This window comes from Purpureocillium lilacinum, assembly GCF_023168085.1.
Source record: "Purpureocillium lilacinum CBS 284.36 DNA, scaffold_3, whole genome shotgun sequence".
NCBI lineage: Eukaryota > Fungi > Ascomycota > Sordariomycetes > Hypocreales > Ophiocordycipitaceae > Purpureocillium > Purpureocillium lilacinum.
In genome coordinates, this window is record NW_027072113.1 from 1 (window position 1) to 20965 (window position 20965).

Here is a 20965-nt window from a genome sequence, read left to right on the forward strand (position 1 = left end):
ACCCTAACCCTAACCCTAACCCTAACCCTAACCCTAACCCTAACCCTAACCCTAACCCTAACCCTAACCCTAACCCTAACCCTAACCCTATATTTTTATATATATAGGCAAGTTACCGATCAGAGCATTAATTGCCTACTATAGCCTAATAGACTATAATACCTATAATACCTTTAATTACGTAATACCTTTAATTACGTAATAGCCTCGATTATTTACTATAGCTTAGTAGCTTATAATACCTTCGACTTATTACTATACCTTAATAGCCGCTGCCGCTTTAAGGCATCTTAGGCTCGTAGTATCTAAATAGAAAACGGGTAGTGTCTAAATAGCATATCTCTAATCTAGTGAGAGCTGTTCCTTAAAACGCTAATGCACTCAAGCTTGAGGCTCCCCCGCTTTACAATCCTTTCCCAGAGGGCAAGACTGGTACTTAAAGGTTCCACATTGGTTCTTGACCTGTCCTCCGTTCCAAGTGCACTTTCTCTGAATGGCCTCGAAGGCCGGAACGCAGAGGGCATTAACCCGAGAAGCCACCTCGTCGGGATTACCAGAACCGCCCTGTTTGAACAGGAGCTTGCACTCCTCGGGCGCATTGTCCGCCTCCTCAAACCAAGCCCAAAACTTGTTGTTGTCGATGGGCCGCCAGGGGCCCTTGTAGGGTCCGGGAGGACCTGGACAAGCGACGTGGACCTTGCTCCTCGTCTCTGATTTGCAGACACGGGCAAAGTCGTCTTTTCCTGTTCGGCAGAGCCTGATGAGCTCGTCGTTCGCCGGGTTGTTATGAGGCGGGCCATGGGTCGGATAACAAGACGGTTCTAATGTTTGGGTTGCGACTTGGCTGCTCGTCATGGTGGCGGTTGCGTCGGGACAGACGGTTGTTACCTTGCCGCCATATGTCGTTGCGATCTGGCCGTGCATCTTACCATCGTTACATGTGCAATACGGAGTCAGGCTGTAGCTATAGTAATGAACGACATGTTAGTTCAACATGTCCTCCTTTCTCACCGCCATGCCGGGAACGCCTGGTGATGATGCTCTCTGCTTACCTTGACTCCATCCTACAGGATGTCACAGCAACTCTGGTCTGCTTTGATTTCATAATGATGCTTATCGTTTGTGTCGGCATCGTCGAATACGTGCATGCCTTATCGCCCTGCCCCGACATGGTAGGGTAGTTTCCCCTAGTCATGCCACCGTCACTCTTAGCGCTCGAGCAGTGGCAGAAGGCAGACGGCTCGGCATTTGGTTTGCCGTCGAATCCGTCGCCGTAGGTATTGCGGAAACACTGGGGAGGGACGACTTTCGGCACCCGGCCGTCGAGCTCCTTTAGGATCTTCTGTTGCGCGTCGGCCCAGTCTTTGTCAAAGTGACCCTCGATCATCCTGTCGACCCACATAACGCAAGGGCAGTTTTTTTTATTACCCTCGTCGTGAAATGTTAGCGGGATAAGGAAGAGGATGGGCAGGGGAAGAGTCAACTTACGTCTGCTTTGCAGACCTTGCCTTTTCCCTTGCAGTCCGGGTCGTCACAGGCTGGCTTTCGGGGCAATCAGCAAAGAGTCTAGTCCGGGGCCATGGACAGAGGAAATCGTCACAGCCGAGAAAGCCACCTACCGAGTTCTCGTTGACTGTAGCTGATGGATTACACGAAGCGGTCGACGTTGCAGTTGTCTTCAGCGTCGCAGTCTTCCCATCCGGATGCTCCTTCGAGCTTCCAAACTGGCCGCCGTCAAAGACGTACTTGTGAGCAGCCTCCGCCACGGGCCTAGTCACGTCCGTCCAGAGTCCAGCGACGGCCGCGGCTGCCACCATGATGGCGAATCTGTTCTTCTGGGCCTGCGTCTTGAGGACCTGGACGGCGGCGGCCATGATCTGTGGTGCGCTGTCCGCGAGCTCGAGAGCGAAGCCGTTCCATTCTGCTGGGTTGACCAGTGCGAGAGCTCTGTCGTCCTGGGCCGCTCCTTGAAAGGCATTGATCATGCAACCCATGCCTGAAAGAGAGGGAAGGGGCAGCAGAAGTTAGCATTGTTTAAATTCTTCTTTCTTAAGGGGTTGGGGGGGTTGGGGGGGTTTCAAAGCTCACTCACCATCGCGCTTGCTCTTCTTGGCCGGGGCTCCGCAAGACGCAGCAGCTCCTTTGATGAGGGCGGCCAGCTCTTCTCGAATCGAATCGGCCATGAGGACCGTGACATCACCGACGTCAACTCCGTCAGACGCCGCGATCGCAGTGACGACAGACAGCTGTGCCTTTACCACAGTCGTTGTCTTAACGTTATTGACCGTGGCGATACTAGTTGATTCCGTTAGGTAGTCTTTGTTAACGCCGATCCACTGTCAATAAATATTCTGGTCAGCGTTATAAACTACTAAGGCATCGTACCATGAAGGGTGGAGGGTCAAAGATGATGGGAAGCTGCGGGATATACCTTTGTGGAACTGCCCTGCATGGTGAGGTAGTTGGTGTCCACGCCGATAGGGGCCTTGTAGATTTGATGAATCTCAATATCGCCATCACGCTTCGCCATCGGTATGGGGGCAGCCGTGATCCGAGGCTGTTGAGAGTATGCCAAACCCAACAGGGCGTTTCCCAAGAGTACTGTCGTTTGCCAATACATGGCTGCTGTGGATGATTGGTAGCCAACTTGTGCGCGTTGATGAACAATCTGAAGACTCTGGAGCACCTTCGTCAGTTCATGTTGACTGACGGGCGAGGATAGATACTTATCCTGGCGAGTGTAGAGGCGACTGTTAAAGGATGGGACTGTGCCGTTGTGAACAGAATATCCGCCAATCGCACTGTTGCTCTTCCGCGGTTACATTTTCGCCCCTCGTACGGTTCCCGTGCTGCTATTAGTGGAGGCGCATTTTCGCCCCTCGCACAAGAACTTCACAGGGGGATGGAACTCAAACTTGGGGGCCAAGCTGCTCCGGGGCTGAACGGCACGCTGCCTCAACCAACACGATAAATGGAGGCAATCGAGTTTGTCTCCTGAGTTGGGGAACGGAACTACTCGGAAGGAGAGTGCTATTCTTGAGTGCAACCGTCCGAATTGCAGAGTCGTTGCTTAAATAGCACCCGACAAGAGACAAGCAGAAATAGAAAGAGGTCAGTGGAAATGCAGCATGGATCTGCATTTGTTGTTGGCTTCTCGGTGGTTAGACTCTTACGGAAATCCCCGGATTACTAGACGCAGTTCCTTAGTTAACGTCTGTATCTACTGGCCCGGTGGTTACGCATTCAGAGATGCTTTATTTTGGACCAACTGACGAATCGGCTGCATGCCCAAGGATCACCAGGCTCACTTGCATGCGTCCCTACGTCTGTTGGCTCCGCGCGGCCAGGCACTCAGAGCAGCCGTGGGATTCAATGGAGAAAACTGGTGCAATTATTGCATGCTCTTGCAGGGTCCCCCGGTTCACTTCTTTACTTGACTCCCCCTGCGTCTGTTAGCTCCTCGCCAGCCAGGCACTCATAGAGGTCCTACGTTTGAATTTATACCAAACAAGGTACTGGCCGTATATTCATGTGAATATCACGACGCTGACGTCTATATATTTGGACCAGTCGTCTGCTGGCCCCCTCGATGGTTGGGCGTTTGCGGAGATTGTACGTTCCAATGTTACGTAGGTAAGGTCTTCAAAACACCGCCCCCAAGTGTGCAAGTCGCAACCAGGCTGCGTTCCTTCGGCGCTTCCTCGTATCAGCCATCTGGGCAATTGCCAAGACTGCGTCTCTGGGCCATAGAGTTCTTGACTATAGATATATCTTGTTTTCTCCAGTCGTCTACTCATCTCTCGTGCTGGCTTCACTGTTTCCACTATCGTTCAACTAGGTAACGAGACGTTTGAATTTATAGCTTCTGAAGTTATGGTTTCTTTTCACTTCCTCAACCCGAAATTTTCGGCTGTGCTGTCTGGCTTACTGCTTCTCTTTACGCGGCAGTGCCATGCTGGATACGCTATCCAGCGTGACTGGTACGTTAGCTTAAGACCTGCTCTACCTTGCGAGCGCGCTAAGTAAGCCCTCTCTGACGTCGGTATAGTAAGCAGTTGACTGTTAATCACGCGAGAAACAGTTTGGGATGCTTACATCACTAGGCTCCGATGCGCAACGCGCCTTTCTTGAAAAAGCGTTCGCGTCTGCTTGTGCCCTTGCTTCTTCTGCTGCAAGATATTCGGCGAACGCAGGACTCAAGCCCGCCGCGGATGAAGTATTTGCCTATTTGTTCGGAACCGACCAGATTGCCATTAAGCGATCGGCTGTGACGCGTAAGATTCTTACTGGCAAAAATACACCTTTCTTTTCGCCTCAATCATGTAAAGAGGCACCCTTTTGTCTGACTAGAACTTGAAAAAGTGGCACTAGAAGGCATATCGGAAAATGCAACCCCGGTCCAAGGCGAACCCAAAGGAGAGAAAGGCCGTAACAGCGACGTTGTATGTCTCCATACCTGTTGATAGGTGAATGGGTGATCCTTACCAGCATGGATACTAACGAAGACCGCCAGATAGTCTTTTGCACACATGATCGCCTGAAAGAGGGAACAGCCCCGGATGGCTCTAAACGAATTTTTGATTCTGGTGAGAATGTCCCGAAGCACTTCCACTCAACCCTCTCCTTGACGCTCAATAAAGTTCCATCGCTAACGGTATTCCGCGTCAATCTTTAGCGAACAAGGAATTTCTTAAAGCCAAGGCCGATTGTGCGCGCGCCATGGCCTGGACGATCGTTCCAAACATGGACGAAGATTCCGACAAGCCAGATATTATACAGATTTGCCCCTGGTTCCTCGACTATGCCATGAAGCAGGATATCCAGTTCCAAGGCCAGTTTAAGGCTGGTAGAACAGCTTCCATGATTGTTAATCTAGAATTGGATAAACTTGCGACTTGGCTCAAGTATACTCCTATTGATTTGTTCCAGCTCTTCGACAAGGTCATGATCCATGAGGTGAGAACCCCAACTCAGTTGCACGTGCTGCAGTATACAACATGAACTGACTTGGGATAAAAGCTATCGCATACACGACGAGGCGGGGAAACCGTCGACGCTGGTGGTTTCGACGGCTATGGTATATATTTCCGGGCGAATGCGATTCCACTTGAGGACAAAATCAAATGAGGGCTAACCATACTTCACAGGCTGGAAGAACTGTCGCAAGCTAGCTGCCCCCGGAAGTATTCCGCCCGTTCCGCCGAACAAAAACGCTGGTAAGATTCGCATAGGGCTCTTTACTTTCCGTTACCAGATTCTGATGCCTCTTTGTAGATAGTATCGCTCTGTTTGCTTCCATTTGTGGACTGATAGACATGGGCGGTGCTGTGAACGAGGATGGCACATTTAAAAGAGGCGCAGGACACGCGACCAAGAGGGGTAGTTCGACTCCTGATGGGAGCGGCGAGCCGGCACGAGTGCCAGCCGTCGCGAAGAGACAGGCATTGCATTTCAATGCCATGAGCCTGAAGGGACGGCCGTTGTTTTGACGTCATCTGTCACGTTGACCTCCTCTCACCATAGCATGCCTAATGGTTTCCTCAAAGCCTGGCTGTTGATCCATACCTACCTAGCTACATGTAGTTTCAATGTTGACTGCAGATTGACTTCGATGGGCAGGAGCAGGCAGGCAAGGCTCCTGCAGCGGACCACCACCGGCACATGACAGACAGCACCGGCCGCCCTGCCCTCCTTGAGATGGCAAAGGAGTAAGAAAGCAGGGGCCAGAGTGGTGTGACTTGGCTCGTAACCGTCGCCATTTGATGAATGTGTTGGTTGCCCGAAGTAGCAATTGGGCCCCCAAAGTGCGATGGTAAGCAGCCCAGGCAGGCTGCCGCACATGCATGCCGTGTGCATATACTAACTTACAATATAAATAGCCGCCCCCGCCCGCCCCAAGACAGACAGCATCTTCATCCTCCTCAACCGCGGCCAACATGTCGTCCATCAGCTCCTACGGGCTCTGGTTGAACGCGCGCAAGTTGGTGCCTTTTCTTCCACCCAAGCCCATCTCGCCTCGCAGGGCAAAAGAGCAGGATGCGTCGCCTCTCTTCCGTCAGCTGCCCCCGGAATTGCGTCAGATGATCTGGGGCACGTACTTCCGCGGGCATGCGGTGCATCTCTTCCTGCCTTCACCGCAAACAAGGATGCGTGGCGGCAAACAGCTGTTGAAATTTTACTCGTCCAAGAGGCTCCGCGGCAAAGAATGCTTGACGTGGGACCCAGACTTCCAACATGAATGGGATCTTCACCGCGTTCTATGCTGCAAGCCTGAGACAGAGATCCCTTGCGATCACATGTCGCTTGTATTAGCGTGCAAAAAGACGTAAATCTCCTGTGCCGTCGTCTATTTACGTCCTCTACTGACATGTGCTATTACATGTAGCTACTTTGAATGCATAGACGTTCTTTACCGAGAGACCTTGTTCGACTTCACGTGTGCAAAGGGAGCCCTTGCGAATTTGTCCAAACGTCTTCCGGCGGCTCATCTCGCTAGCATTTCCCGGGTCAACCTTTCCTGGATACTCAGTCACCCTCTCTACTTCGAGGGACTTAAAAATGGCAAGAACGAGGTGCTATGGGTAGCTACATGGGAGGCCCTGGCGGCCATGGAAGGCCTCGAGTGGCTGAGAGTGGAAGTGGAGATCAAGATGTTTTACCCCCGCGAGGCCGAGGAATATACAGAACGCGAATACACTCTTTGGGAGCTGATCAAGAAGGTGACGCGCCCTTCTCATTTCGAGCTTATTCTTCCTTTCCCCGCCGCAGAGTCGACACGGGAGGAGACATTACCGTGTACTATTATCCGCCGAATAGCACCGAGGAACGAGGAGTGAGTCTCACTAGAGGGTTCGCGAATACGCATCTTGATTTTGAAATGGTTTGAGCATGCAAAATGTAGGTAGGTAGTTACAATGGGGTATCAGTCGATGTCGTGTCGTGGTTCGAGCCCGCCTGCCCGACCTCCAAACGCCAAGTACCGTCATTCGTGCCCGGATGTCGCTCATCGCGCCCCAGGTCATGCGCTTCACGCAGAGTCCTTGCCTCGCCTCGCCTTGCCTCGCCTTGCCTCGCGTCGCCAAACTCCTAGCACAGCTAGTCGCCAAGTCTTCCGCGACAAGTCGTGAAATAGGTATTCCCCCACGCTCACTCAGCTCGACGGCCGGCGGGTCGAAAACTTAGACAGTATGCCCGCCGTCCTCGGCCGCTCATGCGACAGCAGGCTTGCGCGGTCGGAATGGTGATCTGCGGCCGGCGACGCCTGCTCCTCTACCGTGTTGGGATCGATAAAGGCCTAGGGAAAGATGCCCCATTTGCCCTTGGCGTTTGTGCCGGACTAACACCAGTGGTCAGGATGCGACCCTAATAATAAGCCAAGTAAGCGGTTGCTCCGAAACCAGTCTGTAAGTTAATCAGCGGCACTTATAGCTAACGCTGGTTATGACTTCGTTCTTGTCAAACTTGAGCCAGTCTCCCTTCTCCTTGTCCTTAGGGGCGAACTTCTACTTTGCCCTCGCCTTGATGTGGCTCGTCCCGCCTATCTTGATCTTAGATGATAGCGGCCGGTCGAGCTTAATAACGTCCGCCGGGACCGAGCCGAAGACGCCATCATACCACGCGAATATCCATTCGCCGCTATACTTAGGCGGCTACTTGATGCCGGTTATGCGCGCGCCCTAGGCCAGTTCTAACGCCTCCGTGCGGTCGTAGAGAAGCCTCTACCCGTAGATCCTCTACGCCTACTCCTTAGCGACCCCGGTCAGTAGGCCTAATATTTCCGTAGAATGCTCCTTGGCCGGGTATAGCACGGGAGGTTAGGGAAAGTATAGGTCGTAATTATTGCTTAGTTGCGGCGGCACGTCTAGTGTCTCGACGATAACGACACCCGGGACTATAGGTAGCGGCCGCGGATGCCGCGCTAGATGGCTAAAGAACGCTCTTATGGTAAAGAAGACGGTTGAGTCGCTCTCGTCTAGCGTATGGCCGTCGTAGATATAGAAGAGATAGGCGTATAGGACGTCGTCGACTCGCTTCGCGAGTAAGTGGCTCTTCTATAAGAAGTAGAGGCGATACCCGATATCGCACTTAGTAAAGTTGCCCCCGTCTATACGTTACAATTAGCCTCGAGACCTATAGAAGAGTGTCGTAACTATACTGACCTTATAAATTAATATTAATCTTAACTTAAGCGAAATCTAGCTCGTATAGGCAGCCTGTATAACCCGTAATAGCGTCCGCCTTATAGGTTTTTGCGTCTTTTTAACCCTAACGTCCCCCTTAATTACTTCCTTAGCGCCCATATAGAAGCCCTTATAGTAGTAAAACGACGCAGACGCTTTATTCCTTAAAGTATAAGTATCTTTCTAGCCTTAACTTATACTTAACTATTATTTATAAGTCTTTAATTACTATAAGATTTAATAGACTAAGATATCTTAAATTATTACTACTCTATATTATCCGCTAAATAGGCTACTAGGCTATATATATAAGCTACTATAAAGTCTGACTAGCACTTATAATCGGGAGTTTACTTATCTCAGTTCCCGCCGCTGGATGACACTCGCAACGATTTCCTTAAGTATGCCCTTATCGCATCCTGTTCCTCGTAGTGCCGAAACGGCAAAGAAAACGCCACCCATGCGCCGGGTTACCTGTATTCCCTCCTCTATTGAGATGGCCCATGTTTTTTGTGGCTTGTCCGTCTTGTTCGCCATAACAACTAAGGGAAACGGCGGCTGACATTGTGGTGTCGAGTCTTGCTTCCCGCTGCGACGTCGAAATAACCTGCCTATAGACCTTAGAGCGGCGGCAGCACGCGTAAAAGATCGGGGCGCGGACACCGGCTTGGCTTGCCGATCTAGCGGGCGTAGCCTTACTTCATATAGTAGTTGATATAAAGCTTCAATGCAGGATAAGCTATCCCGATCCGCTATGTCGTATACCAACACGCAAGCTTCGCTCTTACGCAAATCCTGTTCGATTAATGCGCGGAGTCCTGGGTCTATGTCCGGACCATAATGTCTCCGGAAGAGCTCTAGCGTTACGTGATGCCCGCGGTACCGTAGGCTGGCTTCTCGCGAGTATTCTTCGATCGGATGTTCATACTCGGGAGGGCGATTGTTGCAGAGCTGCCGGCGCTGGTGGTTAATAGATTACAGTATTGCCAGTTGGCGCAAGCGGGGCTCACTCACCCGGTCCATGAGGCTCAGCATTCCTACGCCTGCGGCTCCCAAGACAACTGCCTCGATACGGGGCAGAGGCGGTAGCTGCTGCTCGGCACGGAAGTCTTGTGATCCCGCGAGGCTCATCTTGCGCGCAATGTATACGTAGCTGGCAAATGGGGAGGATAGTGTAGCAGGAGTCTTCAAGAATGCGTCCATGCGACACGATGCCGCGACGGGGAGCGCTCCAGGTGTCGGTTGGGGGCTGGGCTGGGCGTGCGTGGACCGCAAGTGCGTAAAATCATCAAGCGAATGATGTGAGCAGCACCGGATGATACCCGAGACTGGGCGTAGCTACAGCGGGCCCATGCGACAGTGCAGCAGCACCATGAAACCAACAAGTTGGGGGCCAATCAGTCCATGAGGTTGTTCAATACGACAAACGGGAAAGCTACTTCATATTGGCCGCTGAGGTTAGCCAGGTACATTTACCACATACATACATGTGGCCCACACAGGTCTCGTCCAACGTGGTGTGCTTGCCCAGCAGCGTGGCAATGCTCTAGATGCGCCTTCGATCCACCACTGTTCTGACCGATGCCCAGTGGATGCCTCACCCACCGCGGCAGGTCTTGCTGAAAGGATCTCCAGAGGCCTGTGTGTCGCAAACTGGCTTCAATCCATCGGCACAGGTCCAAGCAGTGCAATCCGACGTCGTGTTGCAGTTTGCCTGCGCCGGCGGTGGCGTTCCAGTAGGGACATAAACCACGCTTGTCGTTGGCGACGGCGTCTCCGTCGTCGGTTGAATCGTCTCATTGGGCAGGCACTGACACATTCCATACTTGACGCCGCCCATGGCGTTGACCCAGCAGCCCGGTTTCGAGCCCTGCACACATTCGTACTTGTCGCACTCAGAGTCCCTCTCGCATCGCGTGCCGGGTGGCGGAGTGCTCTTGGGCGCCCAGCGGACACACGTCGGGACGTCTTGACAGACGGGGCTGTGACCGCCACCAACAAAGTGGCATGATGTGTAGGCGGCTGACGACAAGCAGATGCTGACGGTGGGCGAGGGCGTCGCCGATATGTGTGGGAAGGGAACGGTCGACGTAATGAACGTGCTTGGGGGGCGTGTTGTCACCGTCGGCGATTTGGCTCCCGTGCCGCGGCTGCTCACACTTCCTGAAGGCCTGGGGAGCTTGCAGACATCCGGTGGCACGGACTCACCGCGGGCTACATCCCGTTTACCATCGCTCCATGGACACGACTGTGGAGCAGGAGTCGCACCGTTCCAGATTGAAAGCAGATCCCCGTCCTGCCCAGTTCTCGCCCATGCCAGATCGTTTGACGTGATGTAAGCTTTAAGTCCAAGAGGGGACCTGTCAATTGAGAGCTTTCCCGCCTGTTCTAGTTTCAAGAAGTAAGCCGCAAGACCCGCGGTGATCGCTGCAGCTGATAGAATGTGAGTTTGCCAGAAGATGAACGGTTTCGATGCTGGGTAACTGCTTACATGTCGAGGTGCCTTTGGTGTCTTTAAGTGGAGAAAATGCCCAATTGTTCTTGTTCCAGTCTGCCGCTTTGACAGTGTGCCCGGGCGCGTAGACATGCGGCAGTCCCTTGACCGGGTCATAATCGCCGTACCTGAAGAAGGGGATCGAGTCGATGCCGCCGACAACTAATAACTCCGGCACCGCCCCTCCTTTGGCACCGAAATTAGCTGGCCAGCCGTCTATATTGCTCTGTGTAAAATCAGTATTTCTTTCGTGCCTGGGTATTTGTTTTCCCGCGGCGTACGATGAAGTGATTTCCTGACCCGGTAACTGGCAAAACTCCTTTCGATACTTGGTCTTCCAGGAGCTGCTGCATGCGACCGGAGAACCCAGCAGAGTAGTCGACCCTGTTCCTCACCAATTGCGAACGCGGGAAATGTAGAGACATGAGCAAAATTGCTCTTGTCTCGGTACTCGTCCCTTGCAAGTCGTCGTTAACCTTGCTGAGGCCTTCAATGTAGTCCTCAAACGTTGCGCCGCCAGCAGAGTTCCTGCGCGGCATCCTGATTAGAATGGGGCTGACGCTCTTGCAAACACCAACGGTCTTTCCAGTTATCAGACTTAGCATTGACGTTCCGTGACCTTTACCGGATTCGTTTTCCGGGTTTGAAGCGCCGGCTGAAAGACCCCTATCTCGACTGACGTGTAGCCACCGTGTCTTGCTTTTGATGGTGTCTGTGAACTCCTGCGGCGCGTTAGTTAGTAGTTTGTCTGGCCACTCCAGTAAATAGTCGAACCAGGCTGTCATACTTCGTGTCCCAGTTCCGCTCCAGTGTCCAACACGTACACGGGTATGTCTTGTCCTGGTAAACTTGAGTTGTCAAAATAGTAGCGCTTCTGATAAGAATCGAGCATATGGTTCTTTTGCTGAGACACGAAGATAAGATGAGGCCAGGCCTCTGATTGATAGGCAATCTCTGTCTCTGGGTTCACGGGCTCTTGCGGGTATGGGTCCTTCTTCGGATCTTGCGTATAGACTGCTGCCACTTGGGTGGCTGGCGTCAGCGTCTGTGTCTTCTCTGAGTGCATCGCGCACAATTTACCTCAGGTGCCAACACTATCGCTGCTTCACGAGCCTGTGAATGCGACAGAGGTATGAGCCAGAAGTTTATACCTATACTTTTCGTGTCTGACGTATATATAGTGACCTCGTCGGCGAATTCCTTCAGTTTTGCGGCGATGATGCTCGCCTGCGCCTTATTTGTGCCGTCTTTGGGATATATCACGTACGTTTCTCGAGGCTCCTGGCACGAATCACTGTCGGCTCGGGCTTCAACTCCTGTTCCGCTGGGTTTGCTGCAGGACAAGTTTGTCGGAGTAACACCGCAACCCGTCACAAAGGAGGTGCTCGTAACCTTACACGAGCCCTTGGCGCCGGCCGTGCAGGTCATCCAGATATTAGTTGCAGTTTTTGTATAACATGGACTTACCGTGGTCGTTGTCCTTTCCTCATCTCTGATATTGCATCCAAAGGCAGTATCGCAGGTGGATAGAACCTTGCTCGCAGTCGTGACCGTAGCGTTGTCTGAAACCGAGACTCTAAACAGTGTCGTAGTGGCGCAGATTGTTGCCGACTCCGTTTTACATGAGGTAGGCTTGGGCGAATATGTCGGCTTATGGTCGTTACCAATACTGGAGGAGTAGATCCATTAGTTAGCTTCCGCCGCTCGGCGCACTGGACACCATGTTCACGTACGTGATAGGTGGCCATGGCGGTAAACTAGTCACGCGGATTCCGGGTGGAAACTTGAGCGCCGGAGGTGGTCCTCTGCGAACACCCGTCAGCTGTGGATAGTGTCTTTGTGCACGATAGCGACGTAGAAGCCAGGGATAAATCATACGGGGGATAGAGGCCAGGAGGCAGAGGGAGCTCCCAGCCTCCAACGCGGACATTTTCCCACGATATACAAATCTACGTCAGTTAGCAATCCGCAACGGCTGCTCGTTCCGTTTTTGTGGTGATTCGCAGCACCAAATTTACTCACAGAGAAGAACCAAAGGTTGCACGGGATGATTGCGCCGCGATCGGTGGGCTTGGGCCCCCAATAGAAGTTGTGACAGGAACGACGGTGACCTCGGGCCAGGTTGTGAATGTGGTCAGGGGCACGTCTGTCGTCGAAGTTAAGATTTGCGTATTAGTTGTGCCGATATTTGTGTCAAGCTTCGCAGATGTCAGTCCCAGAGGATTGCTTGTGGCTGTAAATCCGGTGCTAGCCCTGGCTCTATTCGTGTCGGACTTTATACTGCTTTGGACCGTTGATACGTCATTCCCGGTGTTCGTAGGTGGACCATGGCTCTTGGTTGATGTAACTGAGGATCCGCCGACTGTTGTTGCAGTTGCAGAAGAACGGCCAGTAGGGCCAGTTCCCGCCGACGGTGACAGCAGCAACGTGATGGTCTGGCCCAGTGTAGTCAACACGATGTTAGTAGAAACATCAGGCAGCGTCACAGAGGCGGTTCCAACAATGATAACCGTAGGACCAGTACCTTCCGTGATGGTGTACAGGTCAGCTGTCTGTGAATATCTTGTGCTTGGCGAAGTGCTGGTCGCATGCATCCCAGTGTGCTCAGACCCGGCAGCTGTCGTGTCTCCTACTCCGGGTGTCATTGACTTACTCGCTGCGCCGTGGTCTGTAGTGGTCCATGTCGACAACCCTCCACCGGGGACTTCCTGGTTAGTAGTAAGGTCTCCCGGGCGTGGTGGATGGGAAGTCTCTGTTGTGCCACTACCAGTACCAGTCATTGCCTTTGATCCCTGGCCTGGGGGGTCTGTAACTTCTCCAGGACCAGATGGCCGCGCAATCCCCGTGGGCATGGAACCTAGCGTTGTGGCACGAGTGGAGTAGATATCCGACGGAGTTGTAGTGAGTACCGTATTTATTTGTGATGCTTCAGATGACAGGCCTCGGTGTGTTGTCGGTGTCAGTTGCGGTCCACCCGCGGCTGGAACAGTCTCCGTTGTGGTAATCAGCTGGCCATTACCCCCTGTTGTTGTCACAACCCGCTCACATGCCCCAACATTGTTGCATGTCGTGTCATCTGGACAACAGCCATAGAGACAACAGAGAGTTCCTTGTACACGAGAGCGTCAGCGTTATCGATCTTCGCGGTTGAATGCTGGTTCTTGTCGCACCTGCACCACAGAGGTTGTGGTGCCCATCGGGAGTTCCGCAGCAAGTTTGTCCCAGCTGGTCTGACCCGCAGCGGTCTTGACACCAGTACTGCCCTTCCGGACACTGCGGTGCAGGCTTTATGAAAATGGCATCACTCAACCCGTAAAAGCCCAAGAATATGTTGCTAACGAGAAGCAGTTTGCAATATAGTAGATGCATTTTGAAAGCTTGAGCTTCAACAGCTCTGTGGCATACGAGCAGATCGTCGTCGCTCCCGACGATCTAATCCAACTTCTTATATCTGTGATCTGCTCATGGTACCTTGGCGAGGCCGGGTCATGAGTAGATGCAAATACTTCGGACCCCAAGCCCAGACATCTTCAATGGAACCAGTTGTACGTGATGGTTCCGTTGTATTGGCTATTGTTCTTGGGGGCTGATATGTGAGAAGGCACGACACAAGCCCTGAAATTATTATTACCAAGTATGGCTCCTGTAAATCGAGGCTCTAATCGCAGCCATGTAGTGTCTGTCGTTACATAGCGTGGCACGTTTTGTGGAACTTGAAGGTGGCGGGAGCCAAGTTTGACGTGGTAGTGGAGTTATGGCATCCTGCATAGATGCTCGGCAGTGATATCAACTTTCACCAGTCACCTTCGTAGGCACAGGTGCTGAAACAAAACCCCGATGGCTCTGTTGGCGGCGTGTACTTTCGGTATAAAGCGTGCGGCCAACTCATGTGCAGAAATGGGGTCTGTTTCAGTTCATTGCCCGTACCGCAGTGGTCCGTGGGGGCGAAGGTGCCGCCACTTGGGGTCAGGGTCTAATTATACGTACATCTAACGTGTAGCGGGGGCTGCAAGTAATCTCCCGCGTTCTTGAGGTTGCAACGGCGGCTGAAAGGGTACCGGTGGTGGTGGTGCTCGCAATAATTGCAAATGGTATCATGACGCTGTGATACATATACTGAGTGTAAGAGTGAAATGGATGGGCGCGAAAAGGCGATCATCTGCCTTGACGTGGACGGAGGTCATGTAATGCACAGTTTGGCAGTCACTATTATGTACTACGTAGAACGGTATTCCCACGGCCTCGATCCTGATTTAACCCCTCCAGTTGGCAGAGTGCAGCTTGACGAAGACCGTAGCATAATAGGAAGTAAATGCGGTGAATTTCTGCCCTGGGAGTTGACTGCAACGTGCGGGCTGTCGTGGTGTTACTCGGGCTCACATGTGATGTGCTGTCAGCCTTCAGGACCGGTTTGGCCATTGGCCATTGGCTTGGTGGTACCGTACTAACCCACGTACTCAGACAGCAATCCAAGCCCTCCCAGCGCGGACAGGGTGGGTCCCGAATCCCGACTGCCTTCTCCTCGCCAGCAAGGTAGCGGCACATGCGGCTCTTTTTGGCGCGAAAGCCGCACAGGGCTGCAGGGATCTGGGAGGTGAGATTTGTGCGGCGGACTTTGTTAGTGGCCCACAAATCGTCGTGGTGATCCCGCCCCTTCCAGATTCTCCGATTCGAGCTCGGGATGACGGACTATGAGCCTTCTTGTCTCCGTTGAGTCTTACGCGGCGTTTGCGGAGCAAGCCCCTCCCTCTCTGATGTCTTGGCCCGCATGGGCTGCCGTAGGTGGCTCGCGAAATGCAGAGGTTTGGCGTGGACTGCTGCGGAAATTTATCCCATCCTCGTCGCTCCCTCCTATCAGCAGCTCTGATCCTTGTTTAGGTGTGGATCATTCGGCGACTTTTGCTCGCTCCTACCAAGGCAAGACCTCCTCGATCGGGGCAGAGCCGCGGAGCGGACTTGTGGATGCCCGCAGCGCCGGAACTCTTTATGGCTTAGCTCCGAGATCAATTCCCTCCTGTCGTTTACGCGCGGTCAAGGAAAGGCGCGATAAATATGTAAGCTGACAGGTCCCAATGCCGAAGGATTGCGGCTCCTTTTGCAATGTCGCTGTCCTCCTAGGCGTCACTTTCCCTCTCTCCTGCCGTTTTCTTCTCTTCGTCTCCTTTAACCTCTTTTTGGGCCCAAGGCGCACGCGTTCGTTAATTGGGACGTTACTGTACCTGGCCCGGTGGTGCCTGCGATGTGTGCTGGGCCCCTTTGAGTGCGGCGACTTTCTCTCCTGGCCGCAACGCCACAAACGGCCACCGATAACAGCGCCACCAACAGCAATAATGTCTGACGCGCGCTTCGAAAAGACGGCTATTGCCGAGAGCGAGGTGACTACTCTCAACCCAAAGGCCGACGAAGCGACGGCGTTCAACTCGACACCTGGCTCCGAGCATGCCAGTGACGACAAGTTGGAAATCCAGCGTCGTCATTCGGCTGTTCGGGACCTGGCGCGCCAGTTTACACAGACGTCAGGCATCGATGTTCAAGACAATCCCTCCAAGCTGTTCCATCATGATGACCCGGAGTCGCCTCTCAACCCCAACGGAAACTGCTTCAACGCCAGGATTTGGGCAAAGACCCTGGCGAAGCTGACTGAGAGCACCAGCAATGGGTTCCGTCGCAGCGGTTTCGCTTTCCAGCACATGAACGTGCATGGTTACGGCAGCGCCACGGGCTACCAGAAGGATGTGGCTAATGTTCTCCTCGAAATCCCCAACCTTGCGACAAGACTCCTTCGCGGCTCCGATTCTCAGCATCGCATTGACATCCTAAGGGACTTCGATGGTGTTGTCAACTCAGGCGAGATGCTTGTTGTTCTTGGGCCGCCCGGGTCTGGATGCTCCACGTTCCTCAAGTCGATTGCCGGCGAGACCAACGGCCTTCATGTTGATAAGTCTTCGTACATCAACTACAATGGCATTACCGCCAAAGAGATGCACTCGAATCATAGTGCCGAAGCCATCTACACCGCTGAGCTTGATGTTCACTTCCCGCAGCTCACCGTAGGCGAGACACTCACCTTTGCCTCCCGCGCCCGACTCCCTCGCGACTTACCGGGCGGCGTCTCGCGAAACGACTTCGCCGATCACTATCGAGATGTTGTTATGGCTATGTACGGCATCAGTCATACAGTCAATACGCGCGTCGGAAACGACCTTGTTCGCGGTGTGTCAGGAGGAGAGAGAAAGCGTGTTTCTATCGCCGAGGCTACGCTCGCAAATGCGCCGCTTCAGTTCTGGGATAATTCGACTCGTGGTCTAGACTCGGCCAATGCGCTTGAATTCTGCAAGACCCTCCGTCAACAATCTCATCTCTTTGGGCAGACTTGTGCCGTATCTATTTACCAAGCTTCTCAGAGCGCTTATAGCCTTTTCGACAAGGTCACCGTCTTGTACGAGGGTCGTCAGATCTACTTCGGGCCAACTGCAAGTGCCAAGCAGTTCTTTGTCGACATGGGCTTCGAATGCCCCATAAGTCAAACGGATCCGGACTTCCTTACGTCCTTGACCTCTCCTCTAGAACGCGTCATTCGTCCCGGTTTCGAGAATCGCGTTCCTCGCACCCCGGACGAATTTGCTGCTCGTTGGAAGGAAAGCCGCGAGTATCAGCTGCTCCAGAATGAGATCGAATCTTACAAGGTCTCCCATCCGTTCGATGGTGCCGACGCGCAGGCCTTCCGTGACCACAAGCGCGCCGCTCAAGCCAGGAGTCAGCGAGCCAAATCCGCCTTCATCTTGTCTTATGGCCAGCAGATCATGCTCTGTCTTTGGCGTGGCTGGAAACGTCTCAAGGGCGATCCCTCGATTACGGTTTTCTCCATCTTCTCCAATATGCTCATGGCCCTGGTCGTGTCGTCTATTTTCTACAATCTCCCACAGACGACCGAATCCTTCTTCCCCAGAAGTACCGCGCTGTTCTTCTCTGTGGTGATCAACTCGTTCTCCAGTTTCCTTGAAGTCTTAACGCAATACGCACAGCGGCCGATCGTCGAAAAGCAGTCTCGATACGGATTCTACCACGCTTCGGCAGAGGCATGGGCGTCGGTGCTTATGGACATGCCCTATAAGATCGGCAATTGCATTGGCTTTAATCTCATATTTTACTTCATGGTAAACCTGAACCGAAGCCCAGGCCCGTTCTTCTACTATCTCTTCGTCAACTTTCTCCTGGTGTTGACACTCTCCGGCCTCATTCGATCAATGTCAGTATTTCCTTCCTCCTCTTGCCGGCGCATTGTGAACTGACAAAATTCACAGTGCATCACTGTCTCGATCGCTCGCCCAAGCTCTAGTTCCTGGTATTCTCATTCTGCTCTCGCTCATCATCTTCACCGGCTTCGTTGTACCTATTCAGGACATGCTCGGCTGGTGCCGCTGGATCAACTACCTCGACCCCGTCGCATACGGCTTCGAATCTCTCATGGTGAACGAATTTCACGGCCGCACCTTCGATTGTAACACATTCCTCCCTCCCATGGTCCAAGGGTACGAGAATCTTTCCTCGGAGAACCGTGCCTGCATTGCTGTTGGCTCTGTTGCTGGGGAAAGTGTTGTCCAGGGGACTGCGTACATCGGCTCGCAATATAGCTACTTTGCTTCTCACAAGTGGCGAAACGTCGGCATCATCATCGCTTTCGCCATTTTCAATCATTTCGTCTACTTTGCTGCCACTGAGCTGATTACAGCCAAGAAGTCCAAAGGAGAAGTGTTGGTGTTCCGACGTGGCCACGTCCCTGCTGTTACGAAAGGCAAAGATGACCCCGAGGCTATGACGTCCGGACCGGTTGCTGTGCTCGAAAAGCACAAGAGCAAGGTCACTGATCAAAGACGCTTCCAGGGTTCCACCAGTGTCTTTCACTGGCGAAACATCTGCTATAACGTCATGATCAAGAAGGAAGATCGGCGGATTCTCGATCACGTTGATGGTTGGGTTAAGCCCGGTACTCTAACGGCCCTCATGGGCGTGTCTGGCGCTGGTAAAACCACACTTCTCGACTGCTTGGCTGATCGCACTTCGGTCGGCGTGATTACTGGAGAAATGCTTGTTGACGGAAAGCTACGCGACGAATCCTTCCAACGCAAGACGGGATATGTGCAGCAGCAAGATGTCCACCTCGAAACGACTACTGTACGCGAAGCGTTAGAGTTCAGCGCCGTGCTGCGTCAGCCTCGCTCAACCCCTTACGCGGAAAAGATATCCTATGTGGACGAGGTTATCAAGCTACTCGAAATGGAATCCTACGCCGATGCTATCGTTGGAAGACTCGGTGAAGGCCTGAATGTGGAACAACGCAAGCGGCTTACCATCGGCGTTGAGCTCGCGGCCAAGCCGCCTCTCCTGCTTTTCGTTGACGAGCCGACGTCCGGACTTGACTCCCAAACATCATGGGCTATCCTCGACCTCCTCGAAAAGCTTTCTAAAGCGGGTCAGTCAGTGCTATGCACAATACATCAGCCTTCCGCTATGCTATTCCAGCGCTTCGACCGACTATTATTCTTGGCCAAGGGCGGCAAAACGGTATACTTTGGGGACATCGGCAACAACTCCGAGACTCTGAAGTCGTACTTTGAGCGTTACGGCGCACCAAGGTGCCCCGAAGGCGAAAACCCTGCTGAATGGATGCTGGAAGCCATCGGTGCTGCCCCTGGATCCGTGTCTGACGTCGACTGGTTCGAGGTTTGGCGCAACAGCCCCGAGTTTAACGAAGTGCAAAAGGAGCTGGAGCGTCTCAAAGCCCTCGGAGACGGCCAGGAGGCTGTCCACGGTACAGAGGAGACCGAGTATGACGAGTTTGCGGCCCCCTTATTGACGCAGATGTACACTGTGACGAAGCGCGCATTTGAGCAATACTGGCGCACCCCGGTCTATATTTACGCCAAGATGGCGCTTGGCATCGGTGTTGCCTTATTCATCGGATTGGTCTTCCTCCAGGCACCTCTTAGTCGACAGGGGCTGCAGAACCAAATGTTCGCTTTCTTCATGGTCGCCACGGTCTTCAACCAGCTTGTCCAGCAACAGATGCCCTACTTTGTCGTGCAGCGCGACCTATACGAAGCCCGCGAGAGGCCGTCGAAAACATACAGCTGGAAGGTGTTCATGCTATCGCAGATTTTTGTGGAAATCCCATGGAATTCGCTGCTTTCCGTTTTCATGTTCATATGCCTCTACTACCCGGTTGGATACAACAACATCGCCTCCGACGCTGGTGAGGGACCCGAGCGAGGAGCACTGGCTTGGCTCCTGATGTGGCAATTCCTTATCTTCACTTGCACGATGGGTAACCTGTGCATCGTCATTGCGGGATCTGAGGAAGGTGGCGGTGGTCTGGCTCAGACCCTGTTCATGTTCTGTTTGGCCTTCTGTGGTGTTTTGGCCGGTCCCGACGCGCTACCTGGCTTCTGGATCTTCATGTATCGTGTGTCCCCCATCACGTACTGGATCTCCGCCCTTCTATCGACCGGTCTGGCCCATGCGGATGTTGTCTGCGCCGCCAACGAGTACATCAGTGTGAAGCCACCAGGCAACGACACGACATGCATGGAGTTCCTCGGCCCATACATCAAGATTGCCGGAGGGTATTTGCTGAACGAGGATGCCACGAGCGAATGCAACTACTGCCCCATTGCGACCACCGATGACTTCTTGACCATGATCAACGCCAGCTACAGCAACCGATGGCGCGATTTTGGTATCGGGATGGTATACATCGTATTTAATATCGCGGCAGCTACTCTGCTGTACTGGGTGATCCGGATGCCAAAGGGCAAGAAGGTCAAGAAAGAGTGATAGCCGGTTTATCGATAGTAACGACGACTAGAAAGGATGGTTTGTCAAAGATATAATTCTCTTGGTTTACGTTGCCTACTATAGGCGGGCAGCAGGGTTATAAGAGTAGGCTCAATTGTTTGCCCGCTCCGTGTACTTAAACTTCCCTTTCCGCTGTCTTCCCTTTAGATGAGCTAGGTCGCTTATCCGTTGCCGTGCGACGTACTTAGGAAATCGAACGTAAGCATCCATCGGCTCATCTCCTCTCCTTACTGCTCTGCAAAGCCTTTAATCGGAGAGATTGTCCGGTGTCCTAATCACTTTTAACGGGTATATCATCAGAAGGGACGGTTAGCATGCCTACCTTGTAGCTGGACTTCCGGGCTTAATAGCTTCAGAATGCAGGCTAGTACGTGCTCTAGCGACATTATCTACTTTGACTAAGTTCGCAGACAGGATAGAATGTACTATCAGTGCG

At 52.9% G+C, this 20965-nt stretch overlaps 3 protein-coding genes across 3 annotated transcripts; 2 read left to right on the forward strand and 1 right to left on the reverse strand.

Annotated features, from left to right (window-relative positions):
• Positions 1 to 381: 381 nt before the first annotated feature.
• Positions 382 to 2530, reverse strand: PLICBS_003878 (uncharacterized protein; the record flags this gene model as incomplete). The annotated part of the gene is made up of 7 exons (XM_065600329.1): positions 382 to 964; positions 1053 to 1064; positions 1143 to 1429; positions 1489 to 1542; positions 1620 to 1996; positions 2093 to 2336; positions 2432 to 2530. 7 exons carry the CDS (start codon positions 2528 to 2530, stop codon positions 382 to 384), a joined length of 1656 nt encoding a protein of 551 aa, XP_065456401.1.
• Positions 2531 to 4719: 2189 nt separating this feature from the next.
• On the forward strand, positions 4720 to 6836 carry PLICBS_003879 (uncharacterized protein; the record flags this gene model as incomplete). Its single annotated transcript, XM_065600330.1, has 4 exons — positions 4720 to 4956; positions 5020 to 5077; positions 5148 to 5216; positions 6403 to 6836. 4 exons carry the CDS (start codon positions 4720 to 4722, stop codon positions 6834 to 6836), a joined length of 798 nt encoding a protein of 265 aa, XP_065456402.1.
• A 9168-nt stretch (positions 6837 to 16004) lies between these two features.
• PLICBS_003880 (ZEB2-regulated ABC transporter 1) lies at positions 16005 to 20508 on the forward strand (the record flags this gene model as incomplete). The annotated part of the gene is made up of 2 exons (XM_018328334.2): positions 16005 to 17923; positions 17979 to 20508. The coding sequence occupies 2 exons, from the start codon at positions 16005 to 16007 to the stop codon at positions 20506 to 20508; spliced, it is 4449 nt and encodes a 1482-aa protein (XP_018173079.2).
• Between the last annotated feature and the right edge of the window lie 457 nt (positions 20509 to 20965).